Consider the following 16829-nt stretch of genomic DNA (forward strand, 5'->3'; position numbering starts at 1 on the left):
TATAAACACGCCTCCTCCTTCACTGTTCAGCCTGTCTCTGCGGTACACATTCCCATCTGAGTTTAGGATCTGATTACTGTTTACGTCCGGTTTCAGCCAACTTTCTGTCCCTAGTACTATATGGGCGTTGTGACCGTTTATTAATGAGAGCAGTTCTGGGACCTTTCTGTAGACGCTCCTGCTGTTTACTATTAGCACATTAATATTGTTATTCCCTGTTGCATTTTGCCTACTCCTACCTAGCCGCGTCTCAGGAGGTGTCTTGTAGGGCCTAGGTGGGGGGGGGGGGGGGGGGGAATTCCCTAACCTAAAAAAACCCCATGTGCACTCCACACGTACTCTGCTACCCTTGTAGCCGCTTTCGGCGTGTAGTGCACGCCTGACCTTTTCAAGGGGACCCTACACTTCTCCACCCGATAGCGGATAATCTAATTCCCTCAGCATCACACGACTTAATTCGACTACATTCCATTATCCTCGTTTTGGTTTTGTTGATGTTCACCTTATACCCTCCTTTCAAGACACTGTCCATTCCGTTCAACTGCTCTTTCAAATGGTTTGCTGTCTCTGACAGAATTACAATGTCATCGGCGAATCTCAAAAATTTTTGTTTCTTCTCCATGGATTTTAATACCTACTCCGAATTTTTCTTTTGTTTCCTTTACTGCTTGCTCAATATACAGATTGAATAACATCGGGGAGAGGCTACAAGCCTCTCTCACTCCCTTCCCAACCACTGCCTCCCTTTCACGTCCCTCTTATAACTGCATCTGGTTTCTGTATAAATTCTAAATAGCCTTTCGCTCCCTGTATTTTAGCCCTGCCACCTTCAGAATATGAAAGAGAGTATTATAAGCAGCATTGTCAAAAGCCACAAATGCTAGAAACGTAGCTTTGCCTTTCCTTAATCTTTCTGCTAAGATACGTCGTAAGGTCAGTATTGCCTCACATGTTCCAATATTTCGAAGAAATCCAAACTCATCTTCCCCGAGGTCGGCTTCTACGAGTTTTTCCATTCGTCTGTAAAGAATTCGTGTTAGTATTTTGCAGCTGTGACTTATTAAACTGAAGGTTCGGTAATTTCCACGTCTGCTTCTTCCAAAGCTGTTTCACAGAGGAAGACTGCACTGTACTTCCTTCTCTAGATAGTCGCACAGTTGACAAAATGGTAGATATCGAAGTAGACGACAGAGGGATAGAGAAACAATTAAAATCGCTCAAAAGAGGAAAGGCCGCTGGTCCTGATGGAATACCAGTTCGATTTTACACAGAGTACGCGAAGGAACTTGCCCCCCTTCTTGCAGCGGTGTACCGTAGGTCTCTAGAAGAGCGAAGCGTTCCAAAGGATTGGAAAAGGGCACAGGTCATCCCCGTTTTCAAGAAGGGACGCCGAACAGATGTACAGGACTATAGACCTATATCTCTAACGTCGATCAGTTGATGAATTTTGGAACACGTATTATGTTCGACTATAATGTCTTTTCTGGAGACTAGAAATCTACTCTGTAGGAATCAGCATGGGTTTCGTAAAAGACGGTCGTGTGAAACCCAGCTCGCGCTATTCGTCCACGAGACTCAGAGGGCCTTAGACATTGGGTCACAGGTAGATGCCGTGTTTCTTGACTTCCGCAAGGCGTTTGACACAGTTCCCCACAGTCGTTTAATGAACAAAGTAAGAGCATACGGACTATCAGATCAATTGTGTGATTGGATTGAGGAGTTCCTAGATAACAGAACGCAGCATGTCATTCTCAATGGAGAGAAGTCTTCCGAAGTAAGAGTGATTTCAGGTGTGCCGCAGGGGAGTGTCATAGGACCGTTGCTGTTCACAATATACATAAATGACCTGGTGGATGACATCGGAAGTTCACTGAGGCTTTTTGCAGATGATGCTGTGGTGTATCGAGATGTTGCAACAATGGAAAATTGTACTGAAATGCAGGAGGATCTGCAGCGAATTGACGCATGGTGCACGGAATGGCAATTGTTCCCAATGTAGACAAGTGTAATGTGATGCGAATACATATAAAGATAGGTCCCTTATCATTTAGCTACAAAAAGCAGGTCAGCAACTGGAAGCAGTTAATTCCATAAATTATCTGGGAGTACGCATTAGGAGTGATTTAAAATGGAATGATCATATAAAGTTGATCGTCGGTAAAGCAGATGCCAGACAGATTCATTGGAAGAATCCTAAGGAAATGCAATCCGACAACAAAGGAAGTAGGTTACAGTACGCTTGTTCGGCCAATGCTTGAATACTGCTCAGCTATGTGGGATCCGCACCAGGTAGGGTTGATAGAAGAGATAGAGAAGATCCAACGGAGAGCAGCGCGCTTCGTTACAGGATCATTTAGTAATCGCGAAAGCGTTACGGAGATAATAGATAAACTCCAGTGGAAGACTCTGCAGGAGAGACGCTCAGTAGCTCAGTACGGGCTTTTGTTAAAGTTTCGAGAACATACCTTCACCGAAGAGTCAAGCAGTATATTGCTCCCTCCTACGTATATCTAGCGAAGAGACCATGAGGATAAAATCAGAGAGATTAGAGCCCACACAGAAGCATACCGACAATCCTTCATTCGACGTACAATCCGAGACTGGAATAGAAATGATCACCGATAGAGGTATTCAGGGTACCCTCCGCCACACACCGTCAGGTGGCTTGCGGAGTATGGATGTAGATGAAGATGTAGATGTAGATGTCAACACCTGATTTCTTTGGGATTGGAATTATTATATTCTTCTTGAAGTCTGAGGGTATTTCGCCTGTCTTATATATCTTTATCACCAGATGGTAAAATTTTGTCAGGACTGGCTCTCCCAAAGCCGTAAGTAGTTCTAATGGAATGTTGTCTACTCTCGGGGCCTTGTTTGAACTCAGGTCATTCAGTGCTCTGTCAAACTCTTCACGCAATATCGTATCTTCCTTATCATCTTCATATACATCCTCTTCCATTTCTATAATATTGTCCTCAAGTACATCGCCGTAGTATAGACCCTCTATATACTCCTTCCACCTTTCTGCTTTCCGTTCTTTGCTTAGAACTGGGCTTCCATCTGACCTCTTGATATTAATGCAAGTGGTTCTCTTTCCTCCAAAGGTCTTTTTAATTTTCCTGTTGGCAATATGTATCTTACTCCTAGGGAGATAATCCTCTACATTCTACATCCTTACATTTGTCCTCTAGCCATGCCTGCTTAGCCATTTTGCACTTCCTGTCGATCTCATTTTTGAGACGTTTGGATTCCTTTTTGCCTGCTTCATATACTGCATTTTTATATTTTCTCCTTTCATCAATTAAATTCAGTATTTCTTCTGTTACTCAAGGATTTCTTGTGAAATCAGCCTCTGGATATCTATGTACATACGTATATCAGCAGACATATTCGCGCATATCCGAGGTAATACATTGTGGTTCATAAAATAAAGTGAGACATTTGCACTGGGTAGTAGACCTCGAGGAGTGGCAGAAAGAAAGGAGGTCATTCGGCTTGAAATACGCCCTTCGTAGGTCTGCTCCAACTAGTGACTGCGGCACTATCTTTGATTTTGTAAAACTCATCCCAAAGATCTTGTTATGACGCACGATGGGACAAAATATCGAACAAACTAGGCAAAAGCTATTCTATTACCTATCAACTGATCCAAATTGTCCCTTTTCTATTGCCTTCGTACATATCAAGATGACATAACGTACTTAACCCTTTCACTGCCAATATTGTTTTGGAGGGAAAGACAGTTACGTGTGGCTATTTTACACGAAGGTACACTGAGATAGCGATATGCAAGTATACACTACTGGCCATTACAATTGCTACACCAAGAAGAAATGCAGACGATAAACGCGTATTCATTGGACAAATATATTATATTAGAACTGAAATGCCCCCCCCATGAACCATGGACCTTGCGGTTGGTGGGGAGGCTTGCGTGCCTCAGCGATGCAGATGGCCGTACCGTAGGTGCAACCACAACGGAGGGGTATCTGTTGAGAGGCCAGACAAACGTGCGGTTCCTGAAGAGGGGCAGCAGTCTTTTCAGTAGTTGCAGGGGCAACAGTCTGGATGATTGACTGATCTGGCCTTGCAACATTAACCAAACGGCCTTGCTGTGCTGGTACTGCGAACGGCTGAAAGCAAGGGGAAACTACAGCCGTAATTTTTCCCGAGGACATGCAGCTTTACTGTATGATTAAATGATGATGGCATCCTCTTGGGTAAAATATTCCGGAGGTATAATAGTCCCCCATTCGGATCTCCGGGCGGGGACTACTCAGGAGGACGTCGTTATCAGGACAAAGGAAACTGGCGTTCTACGGATCGGAGCGTGGAGTGTCAGATCCCTTAATCGGGCAGGTAGGTTAGAAAATTTAAAAAGGGAAATGGATAGGTTAAAGTTAGATATAGTGGGAATTAGTGAAGTTCGGTGGCAGGAGGAACAAGACTTCTGGTCAGGTGACTACAGGGTTATAAACACAAAATCAAATAGGGGTAATGCAGGAGTAGGTTTTATAATGAATAGGAAAATAGGAATGCGGGTAAGCTACTACAAACAGCATAGTGAACGCATTATTGTGGCCAAGATAGATACGAAGCCCACACCTACTACAGTAGTACAAGTTTATATGCCAACTAGCTCTGCAGATGATGAAGAAATTGAAGAAATGTACGATGAAATAAAAGAAATTATTCAGATAGTGAAGGGAGACGAAAATTTAATAGTAATGGGTGACTGGAATTCGAGTGTAGGAAAAGGGAGAGAAGGAAACATAGTAGGTGAATATGGATTGGGGCTAAGAAATGAAAGAGGAAGCCGCCTAGTAGAATTTTGCACAGAGCACAACTTAATCATAGCTAACACTTGGTTTAAGAATCATGAAAGAAGGTTGTATACGTGGAAGAACCCTGGAGATACTAAAAGGTATCAGATAGATTATATAATGGTAAAACAGAGATTTAGGAACCAGGTTTTAAGTTGTAAGACATTTCCAGGGGCAGATGTGGACTCTGACCACAATCTATTGGTTATGACCTGTAGATTAAAACTAAAGAAACTGCAAAAATGTGGGAAATTAAGGAGATGGGACCTGGATAAACTGAAAGAACCAGAGATTGTACAGAGTTTCAGAGAGAGCATAAGGGAACAATTGACAGGAATAGGGGAAAGAAATACAGTAGAAGAAGAATGGGTAGCTCTGAGGGATGTAGTAGTGAAGGCAGTAGAGGATAAAGTAGGTACAAAGACGAGGGCTGCTAGGAATCCTTGGGTAACAGAAGAAATATTGAATTTAATTGATGAAAGGAGAAAATATAGAAATGCAGTAAATGAAGCAGGCAAAAAGGAATACAAACGTCTCAAAAATGAGATCGACAGGAAGTGCAAAATGGCTAAGCAGGCATGGCTAGAGGACAAATGTAAGGATGTAGAATGTAGAGGATTATCTCCCTAGGAGTAAGATACATATTGCCAACAGGAAAATTAAAAAGACCTTTGGAGGAAAGAGAACCACTTGCATGAATATCAAGAGGTCAGATGGAAGCCCAGTTCTAAGCAAAGAACGGAAAGCAGAAAGGTGGAAGGAGTATATAGAAGGTTTATACAAGGGCGATGTACTTGAGGACAATATTATGGAAATAGAAGAGGATGTAGATGAAGACGAAATGGGAGATATGATACTGCGTGAAGAGTTTGACAGAGCACTGAAAGACCTGAGTCGAAACAAGGCCCCCGGAGTAGACAACATTCCATTAGAACTACTGACGGCCTTGGGAGAGCCAATCATGACAAAACTCTACCAGCTGGTGAGCAAGATGTATGAGACAGGCGAAATACCCTCAGACTTCAAGAAGAATATAATAATTCCAATCCCAAAGAAAGCAGGTGCTGACAGATGTGAAAATTACCGAACTATCAGTTTAATAAGCCACGGCTGCAAAATACTAACGCGAATTCTTTACAGACGAATGGAAAAACTGGTAGATGCAGACCTCGGGGAGGATCAGTTTGGATTCCGTAGAAAAGTTGGAACACGTGAGGCAATACTGACCTTACGACTTATCTTAGAAGAAAGATTAAGAAAAGGCAAACCTACGTTTCTAGCATTTGTAGACTTAGAGAAAGCTTTTGACAATGTTGACTGGAATACTCTTTTTCAAATTCTAAAGGTGGCAGGGGTAAAATACAGGGAGCGAAAGGCTATTTATAATTTGTACAGAAACCAGATGGCAGTAATAAGAGTCGAGGGGCATGAAAGGGAAGCAGTGGTTGGGAAAGGAGTGAGACAGGGTTGTAGCCTCTCCCCGATGTTATTCAATCTGTATATTGAGCAAGCAGTAAAGGAAACAAAAGAAAAATTTGGAGTAGGTATTAAAATTCATGGAGACGAAGTAAAAACTTTGAGGTTCGCCGATGACATTGTAATTCTGTCAGAGACGGCAAAGGACTTGGAAGAGCAGTTGAACGGAATGGACAGTGTCTTGAAAGGAGGATATAAGATGAACATTAACAAAAGCAAAACGAGGATAATGGAATGTAGTCAAATTAAATCGGGTGATGCTGAGGGAATTAGATTAGGAAATGAGACACTTAAAGTAGTAAAGGAGTTTTGCTATTTAGGAAGTAAAATAACTGATGATGGTCGAAGTAGAGAGGATATAAAATGTAGACTGGCAATGGCAAGGAAAGCGTTTCTGAAGAAGAGAAATTTGTTAACATCGAATATAGATTTATGTATCAGGAAGTCGTTTCTGAAAGTATTTGTTTGGAGTGTAGCCATGTATGGAAGTGAAACATGGACGATAACTAGTTTGGACAAGAAGAGAATAGAAGCTTTCGAAATGTGGTGCTACAGAAGAATACTGAAGATAAGGTGGATAGATCATGTAACTAATGAGGAGGTATTGAATAGGATTGGGGAGAAGAGAAGTTTGTGGCACAACTTGACTAGAAGAAGGGATCGGTTGGTAGGACATGTTTTGAGGCATCAAGGGATCACAAATTTAGCATTGGAGGGCAGCGTGGAGGGTAAAAATCGTAGAGGGAGACCGAGAAATGAGTACACTAAGCAGATTCAGAAGGATGTAGGTTGCAGTAGGTACTGGGAGATGAAGCAGCTTGCACAGGATAGAGTAGCGTGGAGAGCTGCATCAAACCAGTCTCAGGACTGAAGACAACAACAACAACAACAACAACAACAACAGAACTGAAATGTGATTACATTTTCATGCAATTAGGGTGCATAGATCCTGAGAAATGAGTACCCAGAACAACCACCTCTGGCCGTAATAACGGCCTTGATACGCCTGGGCATTGAGCCAAACAGAGCTTCGACGGCGTGTACTGGAACAGCTGCCCATGCAGCTTCAACACGATACCACAGTTCATCAAGAGCAGTGGCTGGCGTATTGTAACGAGCCAGTTGCTCGGCCGCCATTGACCAGTCGTGTTCAATTGGTCAGGGATCTGAAGAATGTGCTGGCCAGGACAGCAGTCGAACATTTTCTGTATTTAGAAAGGCCCTAACAGGACCTGCAACATGCGGTCGTGCATTATCCTGCTGAAATTTAGGGTTTCGCAGGGATCGAATGAGGGGTAGAACCACGGATCGTGACACATCTGAAATGTAACGACCAATGTTCAAAGCGCCATCAATGCGAACAAGAGGTGACCGAGACGTGTAACCAATGGCACCCCATACCATCACGCTGGGTGATACGCCTGTATGGGGGTGACGAATACACGCTTCCGATGTGCGTTCACCACGACGTCGCCAAACACGGATGTGACCATCTTCCTGTTGTAAACAGCACCTGGGTTCATCGGGAAAAAAATGACGTTTTGCCATTCGTGCACCCAGGCTCACCGTTGAGTACAACATCGCAGGCGCTCCTGTCTGTAATGCAGCGTCAATGGTTACCGCAGCCATGGTCTCCGAGCTGACAGTCAAAGCTGCTACAAACGTCGTTGAACTGTTCACGCCGATGCTTGTTGTCTTGTAAACGTCCTCATCTGTTGACTCAGGAATCGAGACGTGGCTGCTCGATCCGTTACAGCTATGTGGATAATATGCCTGTCATCCCGACTGCTAGTGATACGAGGCCGTAGGGATCCAGCCCGGCATTACGTGTTACCCTCCTGAACCCACCAATTCCATATTCTACTAACAGTCATTGGATCTCGATCAACGCAAGCGATACGATAAACTGCAACCGCGATAGGCTACAATATGACCTTTATCGAAGTCGGAAACGTGATGGTTCGCATTTCTCCTCCTTACACGAGGCATCACAACAACGTTTCACCAGACAACGCCGGTCAACTGAGAAATCGGTTGGAAACTTTCCTCAGGTCAGCACGTTGTAGGTGTCGCAACTTGCGCCTTCCTTGTGTGAATGCTCTGAAAAGCTAATCATTTCCATATCACAGCATCTTCTTCCTGTTGGTTAAATTTCGCGTCTGTAGCACGTCATCTTCGTGGTGTAGCGATTTTAATGGCCAGTAGTGTACAAATGGCTGTAGTTTCGCGTACGAAAGGTAAAAAGCAAGGTCCATTGACGGAGCTGTCACTTGTCATCGGGTTACTCAAGTGAAACGATTTATGACTTGGTTATAGCCACAAATCGGGAATCAACAGACTTTCAATGCGGAATGGTAGTATGAGCTAGACCAATGGGACATTTTGTTTTGGTAATCGTTAGGGAATCCGATACTCGAAAATCCACAGTGTCAAGATTGTACCGAGAATATCGAGATACAGGCGTTACTTCTCACTACGGACAACACAGTGACCGACACCCTTCACTTAACGACCGAGGGCATCGACTTTTGCGTAGAGTTGTCACTGCTAACAGACAAACAATCCTGCGTCACATAATCGCAGAAATCAATGTGAGGCTTATGACGAACGTATCATTTTTCGACAGTGCGGTGAAATTTAGCTTTACTGGGCTATGGCAGCAGACGGTCGATCTCAGTTTGTTTGCTAATAGGACTACGTCGCCTGCACCGCCTGTCCTTGACTCGTGATCATATCGATTGGACACCAGACTACTGGAAAACTGTGGCCTTGTCATATGAATCCCTCTTTCAGTTGGTATGAGCTGATCCTAGGTTTCGAGTTCCACACAGACTCCACTAAGTCATAGACGCAAGTCATCAAGGCACTGTGCAAGCCGCGCGGTGTAGCCGGGCGGTCTTAGACGCCTTGCCACGGTTTGCGCGGCTTCTCCCGTCAGAAGTTTGAGTCCTCCCTTGAGCATGGCTGTGTGTTGTCCTTAGCGTAAGTTAGTTTAAGTTAGATTAAGTAGTGTGTAAGCCTAGCTACCGATGAGCTCAGCAGATTGGTCTCTCAGAATTTGCCACAAACTTTCATGTCAATATATTTTCGGAGATAAAGATATAAATGTATGGTTATTTTAACTATTGTCATAGTCGGAGGTAACATGAAGAAAATATTTCCTGTCATTTTGTTTTTGTAACACGAGAGAACATGGCCCCCATACATCGTTACTCGTAGGTACCTTCAAGATTTCAAAGGGAAACTGCGTCAGACTACAAGATATGCAGAAAACTTAGTGTATCAGAAGACAGAGCATTTCTCCAAGTTTGTAAGTCACATTATATGTGCTCAATGTGGACATCGCTTGCGCTGAGGCAGATGTGAGTACGTGCATGCAGTCATTGACACCATTTGTCTGGGAAGCCATGATAGCAGCTCACTTCACAAATCTGTTGATGCTGTTGCCTATCAGCAAACGCGAACTAATACGAGGCGACGGTGCAAAGCAGAGTGTTAACAGTGAAACTTGAAGAATGCTGCAAACCATTAGCAGCCTATCGTTTACTAGTGAAACATTGGTACATAACAATAACATGCTATGATTTTCTGATTCACTGTCTTCCGACTCGTACATACCAAAGGCAGTGAAAGGATTAAGGAGTGCAGGGAACGACCATCAACCTGCCACACCCATGAAAACGTGGCTCAAGTGGTTGAACTGTTGATTCTGACCGTCGAATGACTGTTAGGCACTGAACCATTAAAAACCTCTGTGCATACTGCATCTAAACACGAAAAAGGTCCCCAAAGAAGGAGGCAAGGACGAACAAATCAAAAGCCTTGACAATGTTTCTTGTCTTTTCAGACTTGGTTCTGGAAGAGTCCTTTTTGTTTCTGGAGGTTAAGACTGCTTTCATTTACACTGTCGACGGCAGTGAGGTAGTCAAGGCTACCGTGACAACCGCTCTTTACGCGGTTCCCACCGTGGTTTCGAAGACTTCTAAATATTTGTAACTATGTCTCGATTATCTTCTTTGGTTTATTTTATCAACCTTCCCTGTATTCGTTTTGCGGAAAATAGTTTTTTACAAAGCAGTTATGTGTGTCGTATTTACAATACTAATTTTTATTGTCGATATTATGAATTTGTTTATACTTGCACTACAAGAGATCGATAGTAATGACATAGCTATTCGTGACGTAATGCCGCTCTATTGCCTAGAACGCTTCGCGCCTTGGAGATGGTTGTTGTATATGTAAGGGCGAAAGGGAGATCCCCATAGTTACCCACACATCCTGCTTCTGTCGTACCAGCGACTTCTTACGTCTCAGTCATTTCTCTTTCGATTACCTTAACACAGTTCACATAGGTGATTACCGAAAGTTGCCGCAAATTACATGAAGCCTGTTCTATTTCATTCCATCCATCAGAATCTTCGTTTTGTGCCATTTATCTATCATGATAACATACATGATACTCTATATAAAATCAGTGAAGCTACCGACATTTTTCTTAAACTGCTTTCACAAATATAGAATGAAAATCTTATTACGTTGAGAAGGGTAGTGCGTTAGCATTACGGTATATTACAAGAAGGCTATAGCTTATAACGCAACTTAATTTGACTTCCCAGCGCTGTGAAAATATTCTGGAGAAAATTTCAGAAAATTTGTTTCAGTAATTACAACAGAATGTTGTAACTTAAGCAGTAATATGCAACTACAATGTTACAATAGTATGCCTCTGCGTTTTTAGTTATTGTAACATTAAATACGAGTTCCGACTTCAGTAGACAAAAATGTGTGCCAGGCACAAGCGTACCGTCAAGACTCCTGTGTACGGAATCAGTTATTGTAATTTGCAAAGTTTTAAAATCAGTTGTTATTGATAAAACACTTGAGGATGCAGATGCGAGAAAGAGACATGCGGATGCAATAAAGAAGAGGACAGCATTTCTCTTGTCCACGATGTCCTCTGGTCGCCTAATGTTTGGCAGATCAATGTTAGGCAGACTAGGCGCCCTGCCTGAGAGGAAAACTGTGAGAGTCTTGAAACGGACATTTATTTCTCTAACTCTGTAGCCACGGTTGAGCAAATGGTATCACAATCAGTTCAGACGTCTTGGTACGTCATCATAAGAAGAAAGAAAGAAAAAGGTGTACAGTAAAATACAGGGGTCCTTGAAGTAACAAAAAGAAAGTTACCACAGAGGTACGGGTAATAACAGCAAACCTAACATAAGCGACGCAGATTCTTAAGTGTAAGAAAATTACTGAACAGAAATCTCAAAAAAATAAAAAAGTCCAAGAAGACCTTCTAATTTCTCATATAAGCAACAACTTCGTCAAAAACATCAAAAGGAACTTATATAAAACTTCTTAACAAAAAATAATGAAATACACTCTACTGACCCTACATCTCCAGGACAAAAATAAAAATATTGCCCTCAGCAATACGTATGGTTGGAAAATATTGGCGCAATATTTCAGAAACCGCCTCAATAGTGATGAACTTACAGAAAAATGGAATTTAGCCCCTCAGCAACAACAAACCCTAACTCTGAACCTCCCACTACTGAGAAACACAAAAACCGTAAGACTTCAGGAGAAATCATCCTTGAACTTGGACTTGAAATGTCAACAAAAATGCCATATTGTCTGTCAAAAATATTTTTGAAGACCTCTGGGTAAATCAAAGAGTACCAGATGAATGGGAATATCTCCTCAAGCACCCACTCCAGACTCCAAAGCAGAGCGCAAGAACTACAGAGGGATCTCACGCGTACATGCAACATACAAGATATTTTCTAAAGTTTAACTTAACAGATCAGAGCCACAAACAGGCTATCAATTTCAATAATACCCAACGGGATTCAGGAAAGGAAGATCCACTCGAAACAAAAATCCCAAACTTCATAACATCATGGCGTACCAGAAATTAAGAACAAAATTATATGTCGTCACTTCCATTGGCTTTCGAAAAATGCAAAGCCCAATAGGGCGGAAATCCCTCAGTAACAGTCTGAAAGAACTAAATCTATACAAGATAACCACAAACATAATCAGATAAACTGCTTTCAACACATACTTCAAAGTTACATTCATGGAAGTACTCTTTGACTGTTTTGAGATTAAAAAAATGGTGTTCGGCAAGGAGATGGATTCTCCCCTCTGCTATTAAACTGTACCCAAGAAACAGTACTCAGAGAGTGCAACATGAAGATAAATAGTGTAATCGGACTAGGAGCAAAAAAGAAAGGCACCAGAATCAGTTGCCAAGCCTTTGTAAACGATACGGCCCTAGTAGCCGAGACTTGGAAGAAGCCAAAGAACAGACTCTCGTACTACAAAAACAAGCAAAAAAAGGCTCAAAATCTCTTTCGAAAAGACCAAAGTCATAACAAAGATTAAAACCCCCAGAAACGTCTTAAAGTAGGAGAACAAGGAATACAAATGGTAATGTAAATCAAATATCTTGAAGAATGGATTTGTTGGAATGAACTCGAGAAATATGCAATGGAATCTAGAAGATTTAAATTTCATTTGGCATTCCAACTATCCATAAACATGTCCCGCTCATGGACTGCAAAAATAGACACTATAACCCGGTAATCATAACGGAAGGCTTATACGGAGCCGAAACACTGTTGATCACAAACGATGGCCCAGTTGAAAGGCTGGAAATAAAAGAAAGGGAGATATTAAGAAAATTCCTATGTCCAAATTCCATAAGAACAAACTAATCGACATCAGAAGTCAAACACTTTACCAAACAAACGAAAAGCCACAATGAGAAAAATAATAACAGATTTTTATGTACACGTCGTCGGAAATGACCCAAATACACTAATCAAATAACTTTGGCAACATCTGCAAAGAAATTGTATAAGGAAACTGGGAAGGCAAGAAAGATATGTTCCAATTCAATTTCAAAATAAAACCAAAGTTCAAAATCTATAAAAAAAGAAAGGAAAGCAAGATCAGAAAGAATTTAACAACAGTGGGCTAATATATATCAAAGAACATTAAAATTGATCGATGTTACGTACCCCAAAGTCGTATTAAACGAAAGAACGAGAAGACAGTCCAAGGGAAGAAAATAATGAAATGAAAATAACTTCCTTATGGAACTAGACGAACTTGAATATGTGTTATAGTAATTCTCTAAAAGCACAACTCATCTATTTTTAATTTTTTTTTCAGTTTTCCGTCTGGTTTGATGGTGCCCATCACGAATTCCTTTCCTGTGCAAGCCTCTTCATTTCAAAGTAGCACTTGCAACATACATCCTCATTTATTTTCTGGATGGGAGCCTAATCTCTGCAGGCACATAATCCGACCTAAATCTCTAATATTAAACACTAGACGGGTGTCACATGCAGTTATCTTCACGACATTAGAGGATAAACACGCTGTTTCTGGACAACGCATCCGTAGATGGCGATTGTAGCTCTCATTCGTATTTTGTAGTCCCGCACGTACACATTTTTTTCATCAGTTCAGGTCTGGCTAGGTATCTGGAAGTTGGACTTATAAAATGTGAAATAGCAGGCGGCGGCCATTCTTATGACTTCACGGCTTTCCAATAGCTTCCGCCAAACATGATATTTATACCATGATATGACACACTGGAAGTGCTGAGGATATTCATCTGCAGAACTGCTGTCAAACAGTATTTCCTACACTGCTTGCACAATATGTACATTCTACCTGATGGCTTTTTAACTTGTGAAATTCTTTCTCTGCCAATAAATAAGCACCTCTCAGTGGTTTTCGACATTCTAACATTTTGCTGTTCATTTCTTTCTTCAATCTTCTAAATACATCTGCATTTGGTGTCAATAGTTTGTCCAAAACATCAACATAAGATAAGGCTAGCTTAGAGGAAGTGTGGGTTACAGCTTCGAAATGCGGGGCATAGCAGACGCAGACGGCCGTAGAAGATTTCTTAAAACAACTTTCTATGCAGAGTTATGTTATGAAACTTATAGATGTCTTTGTAGAGGCCTCAATCCAATAAATTAATAAATAAAAACAAATCTATTTTTTCCGCTGTTTTACCCTACATTTGCTCCTAATGCGATGACCAGTATTTGTCTGGGAAGCATACGCCCTCAGTGTTTACCGTGACCATAGTCAAGGTTCGTTCCGATAAGAACCAAATGTGGTAACTGTTTATTTCTGGATTCCTATGGTGGCAGGTTTAGCCAGCGAGAGCACCTGTGTGTACCAGCAAAATTAAGAAGAGCTGTCTGTATTACCTTGCTGCAGGTGTCCTTCGACATGGGAGGCTACCCGCTGGTGTGGGTGCTGCCGAACGACGTGATGCCGGCGTCAATGCGGGGTCTGTGCAACTCGTGCGTCTCCGTCGTGAGCTCAGCGCTGGCCTTCACCCTCACTAAGCTGGCTCAAGGCGTCTCAGGTGCTGGAGCGCCTTTCGCGCCCTTCTGGGTCTTTGCTGCATGCGCCTTGGCTGGGTTGTCCTTCACTTTGTATTTTATTCCCGAAACCAAAGGTCGCTCACTGATGGATATCTCCTCCGAGATGAACGTCAAAGCGCTTGGACGCCCGCCTGACAAACGTTATCACTGTCTCTAGGAACTGCTGAGGCAAATTTGGCTTTTCTTGTACCGAGAGATAGAGAGTGACTGCTTCAGAGAAATTAATCCAAGTCAGTGAAGGGAATGACACTACTTTACCTAAAACGGAACCGTTCAACTTTCAGCTACTTTAATAACTTATCCCTGCTAAGATGTTATGGACCCAGGTCACTGCGGAAAATTACGTATGACTGCCTCATAGCTGCTCACTTAAAAAAAAATCATACACACTTGTATACTGATTCTTCTTTGCATTGAAAGTGATGACGGCGGGTAATGTGCAGCAGGTATTTTTCTAATGTCTTGAATAGCAGTCAGTTGTCCACAGTGGGCTGGATATGGTTCCCACTGCATCATGAGAGAATATATTTACAATAACCTATGTAACCTTCCCTTAGGATTTCTATCTCTTGCTTAATAATAACAAATGAAATATTCCCTTTGAAATTTATTCTCTTTCTCTTTCTTCGCATACAAATTTAATTGTTGCTTAGTAAAAGTGATTTTCTGATTATTTCGACGGAACATAGAATGTGTCGTCGTCGTGGCCCTCAGTCGTTATCTCCAAGAACCCAAAACTGTTCCTTACCATTTTTACTGTTACTGGATCGCCATCTGACTGCTACATCGAACTGCGACGTGAATATACTTACTCTGTTTTACTATACTCTATTACCTGCTGGTGGCCTTTCATAATAAGTGGCTATATTTATTACCAAAGTTGACGTTATTCTTTATTAGCAAAGCTGACGTTATTCTTTAATAAATTTGACTGAAGTTACGTAATTCATAGTTAAATTTTTTCTTGACAACAATAACATTTTGCAAAGTTTTACGTTGATGGTGTTTTGAACGGATTATAATTAGAAATGCAATATTGCTGGCAAAAGTTAACTATATTCTGAATGAAATAATTTTACAAACGTTCAAATGGGACTTACTTTTTACAATTATCTTACAACTAGCAATGCGCAAACATACCTTCAGTAGTCTTGAGTTTCTCAAAATAATTCATTCAGTAATATTAGTTCCTCTTATTATAATAGTTAGCTGATGTCTCTGTACATCCGATTATAATCTCTTGTGAATTATAGCTGTTGGCTGGCAGGCACACCGCTCCTGTCAACCTCTCGCTTCAGACCTGCTACCGATTCGCATCACTTCTCGCTTACTACTGGCATCCTATGAACGCTAAGTGCGGTTTCTCCTGCCAACAATGCTTTCTGGTGCAGACAATCCCTGCTACCGTTACAAAATGTATCAATGCGCGTTATTTCCCGCTCTTTTCTTAAAATGTATCCGTACGCGGTTTCTCCCGCCTTTTTAAAATTATATCAACAATACATTGGTGCAGATATTCCCTGCTACCATAATCATTTCCAACATGACAAATATTAATTATTCCTACTTAATCCTATTAATAAAATATAAAAATCTTTCATAAATTGTGGTTTGACAATAGACAATCGAAATACACACGTCTTACAACGTTGTTTGAGATTCCTTCCTGGGTCCAATGAAATCGATGTGTAACTACCTCAAAAAGTTAGATTGAACTAAATGCCAGAAGTTTACAGCAAAGGATTTACTGCTCCTCTAAGCAGTTTCAAACTGCAATAGTGGAAGACCTAACGGTGTCGTTTAGTTTTGTGTAATTCATACAAATCTACATATTTGATTATTTCAAGTTTTCTTCGTCAATTATAATGTAAGGTAAATGGTTTACCCGTTTTCGAATGACAAAATAGTGTCATAATAGAAAGTTTCATATTTTTCTCTCTTTGTATTTATTCACTGTTCAAGAGTAAATAAAACACAAATATCAATGGCGACCAGGTGTCGTCTAGTATGATATCATGTGATACACTTCAAGCTGCATATTTTTTTCTATTACCAAAGTTACAAGAATTGATAATATAAGATATGTATATTTGCCACTGACTTTGTT

At 41.4% G+C, this 16829-nt stretch overlaps 1 protein-coding gene across 1 annotated transcript in view; it reads left to right on the plus strand.

The window, feature by feature from the left end:
* LOC126267200 (facilitated trehalose transporter Tret1-like) overlaps positions 1-15102 on the plus strand; it is a 77631-nt gene extending 62529 nt beyond the window's left edge. Inside the window, exon 5 of the mRNA XM_049972169.1 lies at positions 14553-15102. Within this exon, the coding sequence (XP_049828126.1) occupies positions 14553-14879 (327 nt within the window). The 3' untranslated portion in view covers positions 14880-15102. The remainder of the gene's footprint in view (positions 1-14552) is intronic.
* The last annotated feature ends 1727 nt before the right edge of the window (positions 15103-16829 follow it).

The sequence above is a fragment of the Schistocerca gregaria genome, chromosome 4 (assembly GCF_023897955.1).
Source record: "Schistocerca gregaria isolate iqSchGreg1 chromosome 4, iqSchGreg1.2, whole genome shotgun sequence".
In the NCBI taxonomy this organism is placed as follows: Eukaryota; Metazoa; Arthropoda; class Insecta; order Orthoptera; family Acrididae; genus Schistocerca; species Schistocerca gregaria.